Source organism: Scophthalmus maximus, chromosome 10 (assembly GCF_022379125.1).
Source record: "Scophthalmus maximus strain ysfricsl-2021 chromosome 10, ASM2237912v1, whole genome shotgun sequence".
NCBI lineage: Eukaryota > Metazoa > Chordata > Actinopteri > Pleuronectiformes > Scophthalmidae > Scophthalmus > Scophthalmus maximus.
This window is the reverse complement of record NC_061524.1, coordinates 3,747,704-3,770,306: the sequence shown is the minus strand read 5'-3', so window position 1 is coordinate 3,770,306 and position 22,603 is coordinate 3,747,704. Positions and strand designations below refer to the sequence as shown.

Below are 22,603 nucleotides of genomic sequence, written 5' to 3'. Positions count from 1 at the left end.
ACTAGTCGATGAATCGACTAGTAATCGACTACTAAATTAATCCCCAACAATTTTTTTTAATCGCTTAATCAGCTCAAGTAGTTTTCGTTTTGTTTTTTAAGTCAAAATTCTCAGATTCCAGCTCCTTATTTCCTGCTTTCTACGACAGTGGGCTGAAAGACATTCAGGTGTGTTTGGGAAACACAATGAGCAAAACAACTTATCGATTCATCGAGACAATATTTTTCCGACAGGTTAATCGATAATGAGAATAATGGTTGGTCTGCAGCCCTACACGAGTTGCTCATGAATCTGGTCAAAGTGGCGGACAAACTACCTACATTTAATGAAGAACTGTACTCAAGTCAAAAAAAGAATAGATTTCTGAAATCAGTTTTATAATTTAAATACAAAACGCTTTGGGATTCCATGTCAATGTAGAACTCATACATTCATCCCCCCAAAAAGAGGTAAAGACAAGAGACTGTTCACTTCTCTTTAATAACTTTCCAACAAGGTACAAATCCAGTTGGCTCCACTGAAGTTTCTGTGAAAAAACTTCTTTTTTTCTTCTTCTTCAAAGAGAAAATGTGTAAGGAACTCAAAGACACAAAAACAACGACAAGCGACACAACATCATCACAAATAGACACGACAACCACAGAGAAATAAACTCACAAAAAAACTACATAAGGACACAAGACAATCACAAAGAGACAAAGAACCCGAAACAGACACAGAGCAATTCAAAGAGGATGCATACGCCATCTGAAGCTACGAAAGGTCAAAGGGGAAAAAACCCCTCCGGTGTCTTGTGTTGAAGCGCGTACAGGTAACAGTACAAATTAGCATTATAATTATAAACCAGCAGATGGCGGCAAAGTCAAGTTTACGTTTTTTCTTCCTTTCACTCAAACATCAGATAAATTCGCTTGTTTCACGAGGATGAGACGTCGTGGTGTTCACAGTGCGTCCTGCTCCGACACTGCTTCTCCCTCGCTCCTGGACTAGTGTCGTCTGGGAACAAAGTTGAGTTTTATCGGCTTAGTCGGCTGGAACTTCCAGTCAAACTCTAAAGGAATCTGAGGGGAAAAGAAACAAAATGTGAAATCGGCACAGGAGCGTTGAGTGTGTGTGTGTGTGTGTGCGTGTGTGCGTGTGTGTGTGTGTGTGCTTGCGTATGTGGCCCTGTGTGTGTGTGGCCCTGTGTGTATGTGCGTGTGCTTGTGTGTTTGCGGCCCTGTGTGTGTGTGTGTGTGTGTGTGTGTGTGTGTGTGTGTGTGTGTGTGTGTGTGTGGCTCTCACCATGGTGTCTCGGCACGTTTCCAAAGTGTAATGCTGCAGGAGGCGGACGATCACCATCTTCACGACGAGGACGGCGTAGCGCATCCCGACGCAGTTGCGAGGCCCGAGGCCGAACGGCATGTAGACGTACGGGTTCACCTCCTCCCCACTGTCCTTACTGAACCTGCACACACACACACACACACACACACACACACACACACACACACACACACACACACACACACACACACACACACACACACACACACACACACACACACACACACACACACACACACACACACACACACACACACTTGACTTCAACTTGATACATCAGCAGACGTCTAATAAACACAGTTCACGTTTCCAAATTAAAAACTAAGCCATGTCAAATTTACATTTACTATTCAAACCAATGTCCTTTTTTATTATACAGGATCACAAAGCTTAGAGGCAAAAGAGATGAAGATGCTGACTGTCACACTGCAGTGCATCAAACAAGGGGAAGAGATGGTTCTGTCCCCGGGACTCGTCAATCCTTAGCACGGGCGACCTTTACCTCTCTGGTCTGAAGAGCTCAGGCGAGCTCCAAAAGCGCGGATCCTTGTGTAACAAGGACACGGGAATCCCGACAAGGGTTCCCTCGGGGACGGTGACGCCGTGGAGCTGCGTGGTTTTTTTGCAGGTCCTCTCAAGCCGCGGCGCCGTGGGAATAAAACGCATCGACTCGCTGATGACCTGGTCCAGGTACTGCAGGCGGAGCAGGTCCTCGTATGAGACCGGCGCCTGGAGGAGAAACACCAGTGAAAATGTCTGCTGGGGTTTTTTTTTGGGAGGTCGAAATTCTGGCTGCCTGTAAAAGGAGGCGTCAAAGAAAACAAGAGGTGACGGGTTCGTTACTGTACATCTCTGTCCAGGTTGGCGTCGAGCTCTTCCTGCAAGACGTGCATGGCGTCGGGGTTGGTGGCCAGATTGTAGAGGATGAAGGAGATAGTGGTGCTGGTGGTCTCGTAGCCGCCGAAGATGAAAATGAAGGCCTGGGAGAGGATCTCCTGTTCAGTCAAGCCTAAATCAAAACAAAGGATGGCGGAAAGTTTATGTCAAGGTCAACGTAAGAAAGAGCACAGATGTTACCGAGGACGATCATAATGGATCTGTTCATTTTGAGTGTCCCAGCGAGACGGGCCTGAAAAGCCCCAGCACCAGAATAATGGACTTCAGTCATCTCTCACAGTGTTTTTGACAAACTGGGCCAATCGACGAATTGTTTCAGCTCCGGTTTCTCCTGAGGAGAACGAACTCGATGGAGGCGAAGGAGGAACCGTGAACTGAAGAACGTGAGCGTGCCCGGTGCGCCGGCCCCTCGACCTTCTGGGAATCTCTGCTGCGGCGAGAACAAACCTTTGCTCGGCTGCTCCTGCCCGTTCTTTATGTCCGGGATCTCGCTCTGGACCATCACCTGCAGGAAGTCCGCTCGACTCTGGAGCGGCCACAGAGAACAAGTCACCAAACGTAGAGACTCAAAGAGACAGTGGTGTCAATCCTCTCCTCTAACTTGCCAACAAGGCAACATTTCCCAGAAAGGACAAGCCTCTCTCTCCAGTTTCTGCCACTGTGCAGACGAAATACTCACAGAATCTTCTGCAGACCGCTGGTCTTTAAAGCTCTTGATGATGTTGAAGAAATAATCCACACTGAGTTGGGGCATAATCTCGATCTTCAGCAGCTTCACCAGCTGAGCGCCAAAGGGTAATATCACTGAGAGGAGACCAAGGAGTCGTTAACCAGGATTTGCACCACTGATATCTGCACGCAGCGGCGGTGGCGACGAGGACGTACTTGATAAAAAAAAAGGCCAGAGTCTGAAGTTAATAACCTTCTTGACGTTAACAACAGTCGGGTCATCTGGATTGTTGATGGAATCCGCCTCGACGCCGAAAGACGCACTGGTCACCACGTCCAAACTGTACGGCGCCACAAACCTACGGGCGGAAGCAAAGAACCGACGTGACATGGATGAATTGTCGCCAACGCGGCGTGACAGAATAACAACGTACTGTTTGACGTCGACCGGGTCGTCCGCGTTGTTTTGTCCAAGTTTCTCGACGAGCCGGTCCGCATAGCGAGCAACGATGGGATAAACCTTTGAATCAAAAAGAAAAGAAAAAGAAAAGTTGTGTACTGAACAAGAACTAGGATCTCTATTCTGGACCCTGTGTCTGATTTATTATTGTATGTTATAGCTCCTTATTATAATGATATGAGGTACGTAAGCAGCAGGTGGAGGAGGAGCTACTGTTAACTACTGTATATACAGTTTGGTAGTGTGGTCCAGTGGTTCTCTCTCACAAGATAAACCCGAGGGAGTCATGAGAGGAAGTAAACATGTGGTAGAGACTGTATGTGGAGTAGAGAACAGTAGAACATGCAAATACTCAAGTCACTGACAAGTTCATCAAAAATTAAACTGTGAAAGTACAACATTGGAGTAAAGGTACTTGGTTACTATCCACTTCTGTAACGTTGAGAATTCGATGTGGATATTTATTTCTATCATTGAGTCTATGCAGTTTATACAGTAGAATATATACTATATACTACTATATACTGCAGACACACACAGGTGGATGTGTTTTGTTTGATACTGTACGACACCGACCTGTTTCAGTCTTCCACTGGTGAAGCACGGAGACAAAGAGCTGCGAATCCGTTTCCACCTCTCATCTTTGACCACTGTAATGGCGTCTTTAAAAGGTCCACCCAGAGTGTCTTCCTGTGAACGAGAGGTCAAAGTCCACTCGGCGTTTAGATTCTCTCCCCCCGACATTTCTCCCTCTCCCTTTCTCTTCCTGTTTGCTCCGGACGCTGCGTGTGAGGGGGCCTGGTGTAATCCTCAGATCTGGATATCGGAACCCTCTGCGGAAACTGCAGCATATTACGTCAAATCCAAAAACCACCTGACTGGAATGAAATATACTTCAAGGCCTTTTCTTCTTCTCATGGTTCGGGCCAAAACATATGTTTGAGATGTGGACTTTAAAATCATGAAAACACTCCTCAACCAGATAAGGTGACCTCACCATATCAAACACGTAGTTGTACTTTCCACTTTCCACTGTTGCTATGACATCATTACAAATCAAGCTGTGTCACTGAAGATAACAAGGTTGCAACGTGTGACCAGGTGAGTCTCTCACCCTGCGGTTGGTGAACGTAGAGTAGCACTCCTTCACCATCACACTCTTTATCATGTCCGGGTCTGACACCATCAACACCGGTGACCGCCCATCGTACAACCTGCGCACACGGAAAGAAACAAAAACACAACAACATTGTGGTGAGAGGCGGGAGCGGTGGATGATACATTGAATATTAATTTTATAAAAGCATCCATGCTGCTCTCAGGGGGTTTTCTTATCCCTTGGACCGGCCCTGGATGAGAAATTGCTCCTCCAAATTCCATACGGTTTCATGTGAATGACTCTTCATTTATATTTTTTTCTTCTTCTTTTTTTTCATAAAAGAGGCAAAGATTAGGAAACATAATACAATTTGCATTCCAATTGTGTAACTCCCACTGGTGCAACAAGAACAACAACTCACCCCCAGACGTCGCCGTACTTCGCTTGGCACTCGCGGTCAAAGACATCAATCCCCTATAAGGAATATGAGACAATATAATGATAAGAATATGACAGAGAGACAAAGGGTCAGGGGGAGTCACAGAGCTTCAGGTGCAATAACAGAGTGCAGAGATAAGATACGTCATAAAACATACACATCACCTTTGCTGAATCTCAGTGATCGAACCAGTGGAACGTGTCATACCTTCCTGAAGTACATCATTGTTCCCATGAAAGGCAGCGGCCGTGGTCCGGGTATTCCCAGCTTTTTGAAGAACCTATAAGGCCAAATGCCATAGCTGCGATATGAAAAGAAAGAGAGAGAGAGAGAGATTCATATTTGTTACAGGAACAGGGATCAAACACTGTCACAACAACTTGAGGAACCCTTGTCGTTGCAGTGCAGGGCAGTAAAGGAAAAAGAAAAAGGCAAACATGGCAACCCAGCTGCAGGCCTGGACGAAGAAACCATACTCACAGCAACAAGAGGGTGAAACAGAGAACCAGCAGAGTCCAGGTCGTAGCCGAAAACCACGAGAAGACAAACATCGTTGAGACTGTGTGTGGAAGGAAGGAGAGCTGGGACAGAAAAATGAGGAAGTGTCCTGGGGAAAAGAAAAACCTACCTCAAGTGACACTGGAAGTGCACATCCGGTGGGAGGAGTCTGGGGGCCGGTGGCTTGTTGGGTTATGATCTTTTAAATTTTATTTCTTAAATGTAGGTTGATTGGATTCGGATTGCAAACTATTATTTACCCAAATGTAGATTCTTTTGTTCTCTTGTTGTTAAAACAAGAGAGCAAAACACAACAGGCGCAGCGATGCGTCATTATTGCAGCTTTCATATTTTTCTGTTCAATTAGATTTGATTACATTTGGCTTATTTGTGGAGGAACTCTTATAAACATGCTTTTTTCCAGACAGTGAGAAATAAAATTTTAAAAAATGTAAAACAAGCGGATTGAACGTATCTGAACCCCTTATGAGCCTGCTCCCACTCCGTAGACAACCCGGAAGTACTGTTGTAAGAGCGCAGCTTATCACATTTTTCACAGTTTTTGTGTTTTTAAACTGTTCGATTTCGATTTTCTTCATCGCGTTGTCGGAAAGAGTTTCATATTTTCCACAGGAAGAAAAGGAGGTGAGCAAAAAATGTGTAGTATAATTTTATACGAGCATAAAAAGAATATGTCCTTTCCGAGCTGCCCTTGTGAAGTGAAGCTAAAGCTAAGCTAGCTACACACACACACACACACACACACACACACATTTTAATACTGTCATATCAATATTGGGTCATATTTAAACTTTCTTTGTATAAGGACATCACGTAATAAATAAAAATAAAAGGCGGGGTGACGATTTTGAGCTGTTTTATTCAACTTATGGATCAATTTCGATGCTTTAGCTGTCGGCGCTGTTGAGTTATGTGTTAAAATATAGATATAAAAGTTATCATCATGATTATCATTACTATTGTTATTGGTACAGTGCAGTAGCAGAATCAGCTGGCTCAGATTTATGAGTTGAGTTCAATGTCAGGCTTTATGCAATGGGAATTCCTAGTTCGCTGCCTCAGTTATTCAGAACTGCTACGATTGATCGATCGGTCGATTGGTAACTGACTGCTCGTTTCCTTGCAAACTATTGCTTTAATTGAACTAAATGTCTTTGGTTTGTGGACAAATCATGTTGGGATTTGGGAAAAACACGCTCGACATTCATCAAACAACCGATGGAAAGAAAATAAATGATCTAAGTTTGAAGTCATAGAAGAGAAAATCAGAAAATTCCCACATTTTTAGAAGCTGGATGCAGCAGATGTTGGTCAATTTTTTTAGCTTTGAAAAATTAAAAAACAAAATTAATTTTGTTAGATGGACAGTTGGCTAATCATTCCCGCTCTTCCCCCCGTGTATGACAAATGATGGACGCATCACATGTTGATGTATGAAGTGAAAAGTTTTGGGCAACTCTCTGCTTCTACATCCTCTGAATTTCATTGTAATTCATTGTAGTTGAATTTCTTCCGACTCTTCAAGGCTTGTGGCAACAACTGATGGCTCCTCCGAGCACAACTGACTGATTAATGAATTGAGGTTGATAAAGCTAAAAACGTATCAAACTCCTTCACGCTTGAAATTCCCGCAGTCGGAAAATTCAATTAAGAAACGACACTTCAAACTCTGGAGGAAAACAGTGAGCTGAAAGTGTCTATAAAGGTCCCGGTTCAACCAGCAGGATTATCGTCTCATACTTACAGTCATGTGATCCCTTGTTTATGAGACATATTGATTAACAGCCGCTGTAAAAACTTTTTTTCACTGTTACACTTTTGACTTTTTACACAACAAACCACTGAACCACGAGGTTGTCGACGTGACATCACGGTCATGCGCTGCTGCTGTAAAATCCGTGACTCAACAATCGTGCCAAAGGTAAAACGACGAGTAAGATAAGATAAGAAGCCTTGGTTGTCATTATATCACAGTGAATACTACGAAATTTTGTGCGCCCAGCGGCGCTTAAAGAGGGAAACACTACTACACCCGTTCGTATGTAACATCAGCAGCAATCTATTTTCTTCTTTTTTTCATCTCCTCAGACGTAATCGGCCGCCATGTTCCTCACCCTCGCCCTGCTGCGGAAGGGCATCCCCGGCAAGCAGTGGATCGGCAAGTACCGGCGGCCGCGGCAGGTCACGTGGCAGATGCAGCGCAACACGCTCAATCGGCTGGAGGTCGAGGCAGCGAACGAGTACTGGCTCAGCCGGCCGTACATGACGCCGGAGCAGGAGTACTGCCACGCCGTGGAGCGCCGGGCCCAGGCCTGGCTCAAGATGAAGGAGGCCAAGTTCGCCAAGTTTCCCGAGCACAAGCGCATGGCGGACCACCTGAGTCACCTGAACATCTCCAAGACGTGGTGACAAGATGCACAGAGACTGAAGTTAAAGACAGCTCTGTGCTGTCGTCGACGTGAAGCCGAACGGACGCCGTGAAGAGTCGTCAACTGAGATTTCAGCAGCCTGTTTTAACTCCATCTTTCTTCTCCAAAAAAGAAATCCATGTTTTTTTTTTGTGGTAAAAGGAGAACCCACTCTGCACCCGGGGCTGAAGTTACTCCAAATTCAGATCATCAACTCTGTACCTGATTTGTGAGCTAATAACTATCAATAAACAATATCACGTTGAGAAAATCCTCCGGCTTTCACAGGCTGGTAATGAAATCTGTACAATTATCGAAGTATGTTTTTTCCCCCCGAGGCAAATGTCGGAGGAGTTATATAAACTGTCTGGGGAGATTGAATTTCACATGGGAAAGTTTGTGTATTAAACGTTTTGACCGTCAATAAGCCCAAATGTCTTCTTGTCTTTTTAACCTTTGAAGTTAGAAAAACCACTAAGTGAATGTCATTGTTAGACCCGCTGTAACAAAGTGATGTTTTTCTGTTTTGCAGAAATATAATCCCTGTTAGTCGGCGGCTAAATTAACGAGTCTGCTGACTTAGGTGATGGACGTTGTGCAGGAGTTTGACCGCCCATGAAACCTCAAGTCTGGTGACGCGAAATGTGCATTCATGGCTCGACTGATAACCTGTCCCCCCATTTCACACCTGATCATCCTGACCCTTGTGGTGTATCTGCAGGAGCCGCTGACGGGTCGTTACAGCCTGCATGTTGCTTTGCAGAACATTTTTCTTTACAGATCGATCAGGGACGTTATTGAAAAGCTAGAAAAGTGTTTGTGACGTGAAACAATCCAAAACTGACTCCACAATCATGAGACATCAAACGGAGACGTGAACCAGTGACACTTTCTCAGAGGCAATAAAGACATTTAATGAGTTATTTATAGCTCAAGGTCATGTAAGCGGATGCTTGTAATATTTCTCAACAATTGCGGCCAAGTAAAGAAGAAGGTGGAGAAATGTTTTCTCTGGAAACAGGGATCGAGCCAAGTCGTCGTCCGTATAACACAATTTGGAGAGCACCCGTCCTCTGGCCTTTACAGTAAATCCACTGATATGACAGTTACAGTATCAAAGTGTGACTCGACTCAAGGGAACTCTACAAACACATTCCTCCATTGTTTCTGGCAATGACTGATGCAAGGTCAGATCAGACCATGACACTATACATAGTAAATATATCTATTTTTTTAGCTGATTCAATGCAGACATATTCCAAAGTAAAGTCCACTGTTTGTACGTTGCAATACTATAATATTTGAGCCACACAAAAAATGTTCTGCTAGATGTAGTTGTTCAGGATGACAATGACAACTTTTTTCCCTTCTCCAAGATGTGTTTATAAGTATGAATGCAGTGACAGTCAGAAACTGTGTGTCGTCTCTTCGCTTTGACTTTTACAGCAAAAAGCAATCTGATGAAAATGTGACACGGACTCCACATCGTCGTTGTCGTGCAGATGTGACACGTGTCAGGATTATGGGTGATGATGAACAACTAGAAGTCCACACAGCGACCCTTTCTCTCCCAGTCGCCGTAGCGGGTGGGCTCCGGACCACGGGGGCCGCCCTTCTCCTTGGTGGCGGGGTTCACGTCGTCGGGGTACTCTGGAGGGACGAGAGGCAACAGTGAAAACAAATTTTTAAATTAAAGTGAATATGTTCTGTTTTTTTTGCTCCTGTGACAGTAAACTAAATAGCTCTGTTGTGGTGACAAAACAAACACGATCGACATTTTTGACAATCACAACAGTTTATGGACCAAACAACTAATCGATTAACTCTAGCAGGAATAAATATATTTAAAAAGCCTAAAACACCACAGCCTTTAGGTTCTAATTTTTTTAACATTTTAATCGAGATAGATTAATTGATTATGAAAAATAATAGCTAGTTGCAGCCCTATTTGTAGATTATTGCTCATCGTGTATCAGGCACATTGTATCTTTATGAATACATATTTTTAGTGAATGAATGATGCTGTATTTGTGGACGTGTGGTTCTGTAACACAGGTGAATATGAATATTGATGATGGCCCAGAGTCTGTGCTGCGTCTGTTGCAGTATCATTTTTTTTCAAATAACAAACGAAAGGATCATGTCGCCTCGTCCTCACTCTCCAGAACATCCCTGCTCTTCTCCTCGGGGCCGTCGAAGCGACCCTGCGGCGTTTTGGCTTTCTTCAGCGGCTCTTTGCCCGCCGCCGCCCCGCTGGCTGCTCGACAACAACCTGGGGGGGGGAGAGGACACAGAGACTGTCTGGACACCATACAGACACGAAGCGGGGGGGGGGGGGCAACATGCGACCGAGGCTCGAACAACCGACCTGTGAAGACGCGGTCCACCGTCAGGCCCCCGGACACGACGCGTCCTCTGGATGAAGCGCAGAGAAGAGACCTGAGCACCGACATGTCTGCTGCGGTCACACAACAACACTACATAACACTCCTGCTCCGGTTCCGGTGTTTGTCGCGCTTTAATGACGCAAGATTACTCGTCATCATCATCCAGCGACGGGAAAGGTAGTGCAGTGTTTATTGTGCGCCACTAGAGGGAGACATTGCACTGCATGCATATATCTATATACAAACAATATGGCTCAAAATTCGTCACAGTATTGTAAAGGATCAGGTGCAAAAGTTAGATAAAACAAATAAATGAAAGAGAAGGGGGAAAATAATAAAAATAATATTGATAATTAAATGGAAATAAAGCTAGGGCTTTTTTTGGTAACTCATGTTCGTCGATAATGTTTAAAAGTTTCACTGCATTACTTTTTATTATAACCTTATATATTTTTTGTTATTAAAAACTTGAATACAAATTTGACTTTTTTTAAAACATATTTTATTGTTTTAAAAAAGATTTTTAACTCCTTCATGAAAATCAAAATAGTGGCCTTGTATTAATAAATCTACGTTTTTAAATGAACTGTTTAGCCATAATTACTAAAGTATTAAAAAGCTGCCATCTTGAGTTGATCTCCACTGTCCATCCATTATCCGTACTGCTTGTAACTTGAGATCATAAACCCGGTTAGATGTGTGAGCTACATTACATATTCAACAGCTTGTTACATATTTGTTTGTGGACACTTTGATCTGCAGTCCACAGTTTACAAAGGGAGAAAGTGCCTGAAACTGTTTGACCTCACTGGGTGTTTTTTTGGTGGTAGGAAATGTCTGAAGAACAAAGTTGCCTGAAATATCACAAGACTCCGCCATTGTTTTATCTTGGAAGATAGGTGGAGTTGTAGTTTAGTAAATTTGCTGGAGGAACACTGACGGGCCCCAGAAGATAGATCCATCAAACGTTTATGGACAGAAGGAGGAAGAAGACAAAACACGATGCCGTGCTGAGTGTTTCTGAACTTTCTTTACCTTTATCAGCTTTGGTGACCATTGCTTCCTCCCCAGGGTGTGTGTGTGTGTGTGTGTGTGTGGAATTCCAGGGGGTTTCAGCTCAATTACAGTGGCTCAGTGCTGATATTTCTGAGTGGGTGAAGAAATTCTCCTTTACATTCCTCTTCAAGCTTTTAGAAAGCAGTCCTGGAGAATATCACATCACACACACGTGCGCACACACACAACACACACACACACACGCACACACACAAAAATGTTGGACAAAGGACATTTACCATTTTTTTGTATCAGATAATGTTTATAGACATAATCAATATATACACAGAATGTGTGTGTGAGATCTCTGCTGAGTAAAAAAAATGAAATAGAAGTGGGTGTGTAGCATAACATAATTCTTCCTTTTGAAAAAGTGCCAGACACAAGGACTCTCTTCATATTTGGGGATATTATTGAAAGAACTGATGGAGGGATTGAAAACACATCACAAACATGTGGATAAATGTTTAAGACTTTTATCATGTCAGTCAACATTGTGCTGTCGCTCATGATACGTTCCTATATTTCAAAATTAAAATGTGGAAATATGCAGAGATCCAGCTTGGGCGGTTTGTCATAACGGTTTCTCTGTCGTCCTATGGACACACGTAGTGATCTCGTGTTAACATAGGCAGCAATATTCATTAAGACAATAGTGTGAATAAGACAGTTCCATGTAAACATCATTATAAGATTACCTCATCCTAAATAAGGTCACACTCAGGATAAGCAATAATCAAATTAAGACGTTTGAGAGTATTCAGATTTTAGTCAGATTTTGTAAATATGAATACGTCTTAATATCCTATAGGAGTTTTTGCAGCATTGTATCCACATGTACATGTCCAGCAGTTACCAAGTGTTCAATGTCATAATCAGACTTTGTTCTGACACAAATATGAAATACATTGTTTGCAACTCATGTCAACATTGTGCTGTTAATAATGTCTTATTCAGGATAAGATCAATATAGTCAAATTATTTTTGCCCATGTTAACAGAGTGGATGTCATTATTTTCAGATGTGAGAATTATGATTATGTTTATCGTGGCTGATGAAGATCTGTGATTTAACATATGGTACAATTGACATGAAAATGAACATGAGTTAAAAACATGTATTTCCACTGAGCAAAGTAAAACTTGCATGTGGCTGAATAATAAAAAAGAAAAATCATAATATATTAGGACTGCAACAAATAGCGTGTTTTCATTTTCCATTCAATCTGCAGACTTCTCTGTGATTAAAGGTTGAATTTGTTTCGTGTATTAAATGACGACATGTCTGTTATCATTTTCTTCCCAATCCAAGAGGGACATTTTTAAACCGTGTGTTTTGTCTGATGACGTGACATAACACAAATGTTTTGAGATTTCTGCTTAAAAATGACTAAACTGATGAATCATACTCAGGTCTCTGTCAAATGCTGAGTCAATAAATTGCTAAATGCTAAACAGATTTTGAAATTAATACTACCATCAACAAAAAATACTAATAAATTATTGTCATCAGTATAGAAACAAATATTTTAACTGTTTCTGTAAAATTTTTCCTTTCTTTTAGCACGTGAACACACACACACACACACACAATGGCCTCATGACAGCTCAGCTCTTTTGATCTCCTGCTCACACACACTTTCACAAAAATGACGGAGAGAAATATAGGAAAATATACAGCTTGTAAAACATTTGTATAAAAATATGAGTGAGGAAAAAAGGTCAAATGTGCTGAAACTGTGGTCAAGAAGTATGATCAGCATTCAAATGTGACGCAGCTGCAGAAGTGCCATTAAATATTAATTTCGAATCTGGTCAAAAGCTTTTCTCATATATACACCCCCCCCCCCCCCCCCAAAAAAAAAGAAGAGAAGATGAATCTGTCAATTCAAAGTCTTTTCATTCCAATGTGGTGGGACTACACGTTTGTGTCAAGTGCTCTGTTATGTTTTGCAGTTGAGTAAAAGGTCCAGTAATGTGGCAGACGATGAGTTAATAATATGCAGTTCATGAAACATGGAGTCTCTCATTGGGTCAAATATGATACATCGTCAAAGTCCCTGTTGGGTCGGTCTGTCCTGGTCCTGGTCCTGGTCCAGTGACGGAGCACCGCACACTGCTCGTCAGCACGACGCCTCCTCCTGTCCTGCATGGTTCCCTCCAGAGGGGCAGTGGCTCGGTCCGGGGCCTCGGAGGGATCCACACGACGAACCGGTGTGAAGCAGGGAGGCGACCGGCCGACCAGACGCGTCCTGCCGGGGCGCACGGCCCCGCGTGTCTCTGCCCTCCTCTTCCTCCTCCTCCTCCTCCTCCGTGCTGCATTCAGGGCCGCGCGTTGGTCTCTACTCGCAGGCGGACACGCTGCTCATCTTGCCGGTGCTCTCGGTCCAGGGCTGCAGGTTCTGCAGCGCGTACAGCGAGCTGTTCTGCAGGCACAGCGGGTCCGGCGTCACCGGCTGGTTGATGGTCTTCTGGAAGGCCTCCTGCTGCAGCTGCACGAGGATCCGGTTGGCCTGCTGCCGCTCGGCCTCGCGCTCCTCCGCGGTCTGCCGCCTGCGAACAGCGACCGACCTGATTCATTTACACATCTGGACCTGGGCCTTTGTAAATTAGACAGTTACAAAATCGGGGCAGCAATATTATTTTCATCGAAAAATTCGTAAAAACATAGGACCAGTCGTGGCAAAAATATATATGAAATCTGTTGTTCTTCATTATTGAATGCGTAAAAAAAAGAAGAGCTCCGTGTTTCTGTCACGTAAAGAGTAAAAAAAGTTTTTTTGTAAAATGCAGAAGAATTGCACAATATTCAGAGATTGTTTTTCCAGGTCGATCCGTTCTTATGTAGTATCCAGTTTTTTTGCTTTGTATTTGGTTTTACGTTCTCAAATATTTTTCATTATTAATATTTTGGAAAAATTTTGAAAATTGTCAAAATAAAACGAATAAAATATAATAATTTATTCATATTATATATATTTTTATCATAAAGTTGTTTCATTTGTTGGATGAGCTGACTCCACTGATCATCTTAAATGACCTGCATGACCTTCTGTGTTCCTTTAAAGAAAATAAAGTTGTTTTCTTCTTTCTATTACAATTCAGCACATTGTAATAAATGATCTGCTGCAAATAAAAGACTTGTGCAAACAAATAAGAGTGAATCTTACCTTTTCTTTTCTTTTAAGGCAGTCACAACCTTTTCCTTTTTTAAGTCACTTTTAAAAATGCATTTTTTACAGACTTCCTTTTAGGTGATGTTGTTCTTTTATACCTTTTTATACAGACGTGTCCTGAAAACCGTATTGTTGTTGGAATGCTGAATTTTAATCGTCTGTTATTTGTATGTTTTTGTGAAAGCACTTCTGAAAGGTGTTATATAATTACAATTATAATTATTATTTATCTTTGTGAAGGATGTTAACATTTTATGGGCTTCATAAATAGGATGTTCTTTAGAATTTACAAGCTTCGCATGTCGTCTTCATAACTCATTCCCACAAAGTCTAATTTTTAAGAGTTGTTGGATATTTTAGACACTTGAGGTCCTGTAAATGCATCCTTTCATGACAGGGATTTTATTTTCACCCTTTTAATATGAAGAATTAGTGTTAACAAACAAATCTCATTGAATTCAACCAAATCCTCTGAAAATGATCATGCAGGAGAATCAGCTCAGGACATTCTGAATATTAAAATGATTCACTAGTCCGATACAGTACTATTGTATTGTATTAGTTCAAGCTGTATGGACCAAAGTAACAAATGAATGTTTATTACTTATGTTTTGCCTTGAACTGACAGACGACGGCACAGAGAAAGAAAACTGCCATGGTAGGAGGGAAGCTTATGATGAAAACAACTGTTTATACAGTGAGAATATAAAATCACAAATAACACTCATGTAAAAACAACTTTCCAAGCTGGGACGTCCTGGTCCTTAGGAGAACATCTAAATACCCTCAGGAACCACAAAGGAAATCCAGCCCCTCCAAAGAAGAAAAGGTTCCTCAAGTTATAGATGTGACTTCACCTCCACTTGGTGCGTCTGTTCTGGAACCAGGTCTTGACCTGGGCGTCGGTCATCTTCAGGGCCTTGGCCAGGGCGGCCCGCTCGGCGGACGCCAGGTACTTCTGCCGGTGGAACCGCTTCTCCAGCTCGCAGATCTGCAGGCGGGTGAAGGACGTGCGCGGCTTCTTCTTCTTGGGCGGCGTGCGGTTCTGGTAGGGGTGACCTACGCGACGTGTCACAGTGAGGGGTGAGAGGGACACTGCATGGGGCGGCACGCGGGCAAGGACAGGACAGGAGGAGGAAATGACAGGACAGGTCGGGAAAGGTCAGGTCACAGGTCAAAGCAGAGTAAAAGACTTTATGCAGGCAAACAGACAGAAAATGAGCAGAGAGCACTGGTGGAGCAGCAGCAGCAGGTTCAGCTCTCAATAGAGTAGCTTAAAGAATATGCCAATACATAATTTATGTCACAGTACATGTATTAAAAGTATGAGTTCCAACATAAACTACATACTTTCTATAGATTTATTGTCCCGTAATGCAACAGTCACACAATATTTGTCTTTGTCGTCAAGTCCAATTATGACACTTTTCTATTTATTCAACATTTACTTTAAAGGTATCGAACACAAGGTTTTACTTTTGGAGAACTAGAGGAGTTTATGTTAATATCAATATGCATGTTTTTCCATACAACCTTTTGGGGAACATTTATGCATTTATCGAAAAACCCCATGGCGTAATTTAAAGAACACCGGAGAACATGGTTTTTCATGCGCCAGTGAACTTTTTATGACGTAAATTATCACAATAATTTACTGGTTTATGTACTCGGTTGTAAACATGGGATTAAATTTAATATTATATCAGATCAGGGTTTGAGTTTGCAAATAATAATGTGTACAGGACAAAGAGGAAGAGTTACACATCTCACGTGGTTCATGGCACACACACAACAAATTCTACTGTAAAACATCAGACAACACCTTGAAAGTCTTTTCACACAATAATAATAATACAAATGATCTTTAAATGTGTTTTTCATGTTCTGTAAACTAACTATTAATCTTTCCTTAAATGAGTGGATTTCTAAATTCTTTGGAATCTCTACATATTGATCTGGTGGGTCGAGACACAAAGATCAAACTGCTAAAAATAAAAATAAAAAACTGTAAAGACGTTTATCTCCAACTTCATAATAGATCTATAATAATTCATCATCACCGTTTGATTTGCGAAGTGAAATGATGTGTGGGCCTATGCACACGGTTCAGCATTTTAAGAATAGGCCAACCTTTTTTTAAAAAAAATCTGATTTTATGTTATATTATGTGCTATGATATCATCCTACCTGTGAACCGGTCCTTGGTGTAGCGCCGGTTGCTCTCCATCCAGGGGAAGGTGAGCGCGCTCAGGTTGCCCATGGCCCCGCTCACCGGCGGCATCATGGAGGCGCTCCCGCCGTTCAGGGGCCGGTGCGCGGGCACACGGATGACCCCGGCGCCGTTCACGTTAGTCCCGTTCACGTTGACGACGCCCATGTTCATGTGATAAGAGCCGCCGCACGAGCCGCCGGTGCCGCCGTACCCGGTGTTGCCGCACGCGAAACCGCCGCCGTTCACGCCGTTCACGCCGCCGCCGTAGGCCGGGTGTCCGTAGTCCGGCTCGTGCATCCTCGCGCCCAGCATGCAGCTCTGCTCCGCGCTGCTGAGGATCTGGTCGATGCCGAAGCTGATGGGCTCCACGTTGGCGTGCTGCTGCAGCTGCTGGTGCAGGTGTGGCCCCAGCGGCCCGATGTGATCCATGGCCCCGGCGCGAGCCCCCGCGCTCCGGCGCGAGGAGGAACGCAGCAGCTTTGTGCTCTGCGCGCGCCGCTCCACGGACTCTTCTCCGTGTGGGCTTCCTCCTGCTCGGGGCTCCGGTCGTTATCTGGAGAGAGGTGCGCACGTCTGTCCGTGTGCACATGCAGAGGAGCTGCAACCCCCCCTCACCCCCTCACCCCCTCCCTCTGTGGGAGGACATCAATCACTGAACCAAATAGACGGAGAGAAATTAAGACATTAGAGGCCTGAGGACCGCGTGCAGCTTCTGTGATGATGCTCCACTTCATAAAACACCGATTAACAGGTGGACGAGATCTGACTGACACACACACACACACACACACACACACACACACTGTCCACTCGGACAAGGAAAAAGTGTGACGTGAACTTGTGACCTGCTGTGACGTCATTCAACAAACGGGTTATGAGCATTGAACAAAATGGAGAGATTAGATTTGATCTTTTATTCATCATGTCTGATTTGACGATGTTTTTTTTTTTTTTTAAATATAGAGAGAATATATATATACATATATATATATGTATATATATATACACACACACACAAATTTCAGAAAATCTCTAACATTCAGATAAAACTATAAATCTGTGTTGTGGTTAAACTGCAGCACTTCTGTCCAATGAGCTGAGCACATATTTCAGCTGAAGCAAACAAATTGCCAATAATTCAACACAACCATTACAACACACTTCTAATCATAAGGACAATTCATACAACTAGATCTGTCTTTTATTTTTTTGGGGGGCCCATAATAAATTGACCTAATGGTTTTAAGCGTTCCAATATAAATCAGTGCAAAAAGAAAAAAAAAAATAATGTTGAATGTATTGTCGTGGAGCAGGCGCCATTATTAATTCATGCTCGGAGCGATGACACAAACAAACACCGGTGCGTTTTCATTAGTTCCATGTGGGAACAGACCGGAGCGGAACGTTACACCGCTCATGTTGTTTCCAATGCAGGACTCGAACCCGCGGTTGGAAGCCCCCCCCCCCAGAGTTCAAATGTCACTTTAATAATAATGCAAAAAATAAATAAAACGCAATAAGTCCTTATCTGAAATTAGGCGACATTCATTAAAAAAAAATTATATTAATTATTTCGGAAATGATCAACGACTGCATTAAATGGGAGGAATATTTATTGGAGCGGAATAAAATGGATGCATCTGTGTTTCTCAGCTAATCATAAATAACGAGTGCGTTTTGGAAAATGTGCTGGTACATAAAACACACACACACACACACACACACACACACACACACACACACACACACACACACACACACACACACACACACACACACACACACACACACACACACACACACACACACACACACACACACACACACACACACACACACACAAAATCAACTGCACAACAATTAAATGACAAATTATTTCCTCTCCTAAAAGCCACTGGGACATAATTACCTAACACGGGGGCATTTAGAGAGTATTAATATTTGATATGCTTTTCGACTCGTCTCATTGGTCAACTGACCGCAGCATCAAACTTTAATGCGCGGCAGCCTATCGCAGCAGCGCCGCACTCTGCACACGGCGCTGCAACGATTCGTTACCGGAGTGTGTTTGGACCAATAATGAACAGGAGGGAGAAGATGATGACTCCTTCAATTTAGCCCACGTTCTATTACAATTGAATATGTTTTCATGGGGGTTATGAGCGTATATGAAGATTTTGAAGGGTTTTTAAGATAAGATGAGATAAAATTAGATAACCCTGTATCAAGTCTCTAAATAGAACTTAATCTTCAATGTTGCACAACACGCAGAGTAACTGTTTAATTTATCATCACATGGCAAACGCATTCCCCCCTTTTTTCATGAAAACAAGCCAGGAAAAAAAATGAAGAACTATCATAATAACAAATTATTATTCTATTATTTGTACATTTTGTCGAACCGGAGACAAAGCTAACCGCAGCAGTAGTCAAAATAACGAATGATAAATGAAGTGTTAGAATTAACGTTGTTGACAGGAGGTCGTCTGCAGACGATACTCGAGCGTAGTATTAACACGTGTTGCTTATTGAGAGGATTGTGGCCACGATATGCCAGACAGGAACATTGGCCGTGGCATCTCTTCAAACTCAATCATGGCGACTAGGTTCATTGTAGCGGCATTTCGAATGGAGACACCACGTATTGATTGACGTTTGAACCCTCTGAGCAGCAGAAGCTGCACTGGCCCGGCGATCCTGGTTCTGATGTCTGGACAAAACAACCACGATCTCACACAGAGTGCAGGCTCACAACATTTCTAAAGGATATTTTCAAAAATGATGATGTCACACACATAACAGCCCACAGCTCAACCTTGACAAGCACACACACAGATCTAGTCCAGGGCTCTGTGTGTGTGTGTGTGTGTGTGTGTGTGTGTTTGTGGGGGGGATTGTCTACCTGTAGAGTCCTTGACCTCTGACCTCTACCTCTCTGGCTCCAGTTCCATCAGCATTCCATCTCCACCCAATGTGATGACATCATCATGCCCACAGCCCAGCTCCGTGTCCCCGACCCCCAGTTTTTTGGTTTCAGATTTGCCTGAAATTGAAATATTCTTTTGAAGGAAAAGAAAATGTTAAAATATAGCACTGATTTAGAAGTGTAAATAAAAGACAAAGCTGTAGGGTGTAAGAGAGATGGGATGTTGCGTCTTCCCCACTGACTTGAACGCAGCATGCTCCTCTTGATCGGTGTGTATCTCTGCAGAGTGCTGGGTCCCGACTAAACAGAGAGGGAGCCTCCGAGCCGCTCCGCTCCGAGACTGACGGGTGTTAACGACGAGCCCCTTCGTGTCAGGTCTGAAACAACACGCTGAGACAAGTGACTGATGATCCCGATTAGTTACGCGCACGCACGCACACGCATACGCACACACACACCTTTCCAAATTCAAAACACCTTTCACTTTCATCACGTGGCCACTTTATGCATCACAGCAGCAGCTGGACTCTCAGGTGGGTTTCGACAGTCTGATTCCAGAGAGGGGGTCTCTGTGTGTGAGAGCTATATTTACTGAAATCTCTAATAAATCTATATATTTATTCAATCATTTAAAGCTCCAGATGTAACAGTGGGCTAAATAAATAAATGTTCCGTGACAGCTAAGTTTGCATTCACAAATAAAAAGCATGTGGAGTAACAAGGTTGTCCTGAGTCCTGAGCTCTGAGTCAAACTGTTTTTTTTCCTGACACATAGCGTTTAAACAATTTGTAGTTGTGGTGTATAATCATAGAAGCATATATTCCATGATGATCAATTGCAGAAAAATGATCCATCCGATACGCCGCCAGCCAAACCTAAAATGATTTCTCACGTGTTTCTTTAGTAGATGGGTCCAGGGTTTGCAAACTTGTACTGTACCTGGAAAACTCTTGACGAAAAAGAACCTCCGACTTTAATCTACTGCCCAAGGTTCGCAAGCTCACCGCAAAAGTGATGAGCTAACTTGTTGTCCACAAAACACAGCTACTGTGATGGTCTGAATATTTTTTTGCGGCCCTCTGAGGCAGAAGGCTGCTGTTTTCCTTCCCGCTGTTGAGACTGACGGCTCCCTTATCAGAGCACTTATCTGAACGTCAAGCACTTCCAGAAAATCCCCATTTCTCGTGGGCTTGAAGGAAGCCAGTCAGAAAATGAAGAGATATAGAGATTGGAGAGAAGGAGCGGGTCAAGGAGGAAAATCCAAATAAAAATCTCAGACAATATACAACAATATCCTTAACCACTCAAAACCATGAAGCCGCATTTCCTCTTAAACGTGTTAGTTGTTAAAAGTTCAATTATCATCACAGACATGATAAAAGCTACTTTTTAAAGAAACAAGAACATTACTATACGAGACTTCACCATCCAGTGGGTCAGTTGCATCTCAAACTGCAATATCACAAATTTGTATTCTCATATTGCACAAGACTAGGGCTGCGACTAACGATTATTTTCATTATCGATTAATCTGTTGAGTATGTTCTCGATTAATCGCTTAGTTGTTTGGTCCATGAAAGGTTGATCGTGTTTCTCAAACCCCGATATAATGTTTTGTTTTGTCCACACACCAAAGATATTTAATTTACTGTCACAGAGGACCAAAGAAACCAGAACATATTCTCATTTAAGATGCTGAAATCAGAGAATTTTACCTCTTTATTTCATAAAAACTACTTGAACCGATTAATCGATCATTAAAATAGTTAACGATTAATTTAGTAGTCGATAACTAATCGATTAACTGTTGCAGCTCTACACAAGACACACATTTCCTCTGTGTACACTTCTGTGCTGCTGTGTCAAATTAAAATTTTCACAACAGGGATCAATTAGGGTACACCTCATCTTACTCTGAATATTGTTATTTACGTTCCATCTTTGCAATGACTCAAATGTATCGGTAGGCTACACAGTGTGGTGTTACGAAAACAAGCAAAAAGGCTCAAAGAGACCTTTCTCTAAGGAAACAGCGGATCAATCAAAACAGGGATTTTGAGTTTGAACTGACAGGGAATAAGGTAAACGAGATGAGCCCAAACCAGGGATGTCGTCAGTGTCCCAAACCCCTGCTGGTCCTAGGACACCCAGAGATCCCATGCAGTGGGTACTGTAAAACAAAAAACCCAAACCTCTGCTTACAGTCAAATCTACCCGCTGACCCACAACTTTCCAAACTTTTTCCCATATTAGGCCTCATGTCAGTCAGGTCCAGAGTTGTTGACCCCTGGAGGAGGACAGACCCAGTGGCTGATGGGAGGAATCGTTGGCAACATGTGAAAGGAACGGGGAGGAAAGTTGGGAATTAGCTTGAAGTTTGGCCTGAGCTCTTGGAGCGGAAGAAGAAAACGTTTATACGTTGACGAGGAAGCCTCTTCTCGCTGTGATCTCTGACTCTGGGATTACGCGTGGTCGGGTTGTGAATTTCCACAGAGGAAGATCCATGTTGGCATCGATCAATCAAAATTTGGATACTCCCCTGCATGCTTGGAGAACACCACAGACCTAAAAAGAGGAGAAACCATGGTCCAATCAGAGACATGCTTACATTTCATCTGCTACCCATTGAACGTTAACCCTTCCTCCATGTTTTAAGTGGTGTCTTGATAATTCAGTGTAATGTACCTTCCTTTAAACACGGCAAAAAAGTGCATCAGAAGTTGTGAAATGTTCAGGAATTGGCAGTTTATCAGCACTCGATCTCCAGTTGGCTCTGGGGTAATAAATGAGGACAACATCCAGTTTCATTAGCGCCTGAAGTCATAGACACAACAACACAGCTGTGTTACCACAGTCCGTCACCGCCGGAGCCGGTGTGAAACGTCCTCCTTAGACCAAACACAATCTATCACACGGTTGTGCAGCAGCAACCGGCGGTCTGACATGTCAATGTGGAAAAAATACCACCGTGATAATTTCAACGGCCTCAACACAGGGTGGAGAAACAAGAATACCACAAGTGTCTTTTT

The 22,603-nt window shown here is 43.0% G+C and overlaps 4 protein-coding genes across 11 annotated transcripts; 1 reads left to right on the top strand and 3 right to left on the bottom strand.

The window, feature by feature from the left end:
• Positions 1-461: 461 nt before the first annotated feature.
• On the bottom strand, positions 462-5,533 carry LOC118283392 (cytochrome P450 3A30-like). Its single transcript, XM_035605284.2, has 13 exons — positions 5,371-5,533; positions 5,098-5,191; positions 4,873-4,925; positions 4,467-4,566; positions 3,929-4,042; positions 3,327-3,412; positions 3,109-3,251; positions 2,903-3,027; positions 2,671-2,749; positions 2,175-2,335; positions 1,829-2,055; positions 1,285-1,447; positions 462-1,061 (listed from the first exon to the last, which is right to left on the bottom strand). Exons 1-13 carry the CDS (start codon positions 5,439-5,441, stop codon positions 987-989), a joined length of 1,491 nt encoding a protein of 496 aa, XP_035461177.2. The 5' UTR covers positions 5,442-5,533; the 3' UTR covers positions 462-986.
• A 97-nt stretch (positions 5,534-5,630) lies between these two features.
• Positions 5,631-8,244, top strand: mrpl57 (mitochondrial ribosomal protein L57). 2 transcript variants are annotated; one of them, XM_035605289.2, is made up of 2 exons: positions 5,631-6,033; positions 7,498-8,244. In XM_035605289.2, the coding sequence occupies exon 2, from the start codon at positions 7,513-7,515 to the stop codon at positions 7,816-7,818; it is 306 nt and encodes a 101-aa protein (XP_035461182.1). In that variant the 5' UTR covers positions 5,631-6,033; positions 7,498-7,512; the 3' UTR covers positions 7,819-8,244. The 2 variants fall into 2 exon arrangements, with proteins under 2 accessions (XP_035461182.1, XP_035461183.1); XM_035605290.2 differs by lacking the exon at positions 5,631-6,033 and adding an exon at positions 6,244-7,330.
• Positions 8,245-8,703: 459 nt separating this feature from the next.
• On the bottom strand, positions 8,704-10,343 carry sdhaf4 (succinate dehydrogenase complex assembly factor 4). Its single transcript, XM_035606755.2, has 3 exons — positions 10,186-10,343; positions 9,976-10,089; positions 8,704-9,467 (listed from the first exon to the last, which is right to left on the bottom strand). The coding sequence occupies exons 1-3, from the start codon at positions 10,268-10,270 to the stop codon at positions 9,358-9,360; spliced, it is 309 nt and encodes a 102-aa protein (XP_035462648.1). The 5' UTR covers positions 10,271-10,343; the 3' UTR covers positions 8,704-9,357.
• Positions 10,344-11,720: 1,377 nt separating this feature from the next.
• tlx1 (T cell leukemia homeobox 1) lies at positions 11,721-21,214 on the bottom strand. Of its 7 annotated transcripts, none has more exons than XM_035605865.2 (5): positions 19,816-21,214; positions 19,550-19,706; positions 16,623-17,299; positions 15,293-15,530; positions 11,721-13,830 (listed from the first exon to the last, which is right to left on the bottom strand). In XM_035605865.2, the coding sequence occupies exons 3-5, from the start codon at positions 17,074-17,076 to the stop codon at positions 13,602-13,604; spliced, it is 921 nt and encodes a 306-aa protein (XP_035461758.1). In that variant the 5' UTR covers positions 17,077-17,299; positions 19,550-19,706; positions 19,816-21,214; the 3' UTR covers positions 11,721-13,601. The 7 variants fall into 7 exon arrangements, with proteins under 7 accessions (XP_035461758.1, XP_035461759.1, XP_035461757.1 ...); XM_035605866.2 differs by having other exon boundaries at positions 16,623-17,200; XM_035605864.2 differs by having other exon boundaries at positions 16,623-19,706.
• Between the last annotated feature and the right edge of the window lie 1,389 nt (positions 21,215-22,603).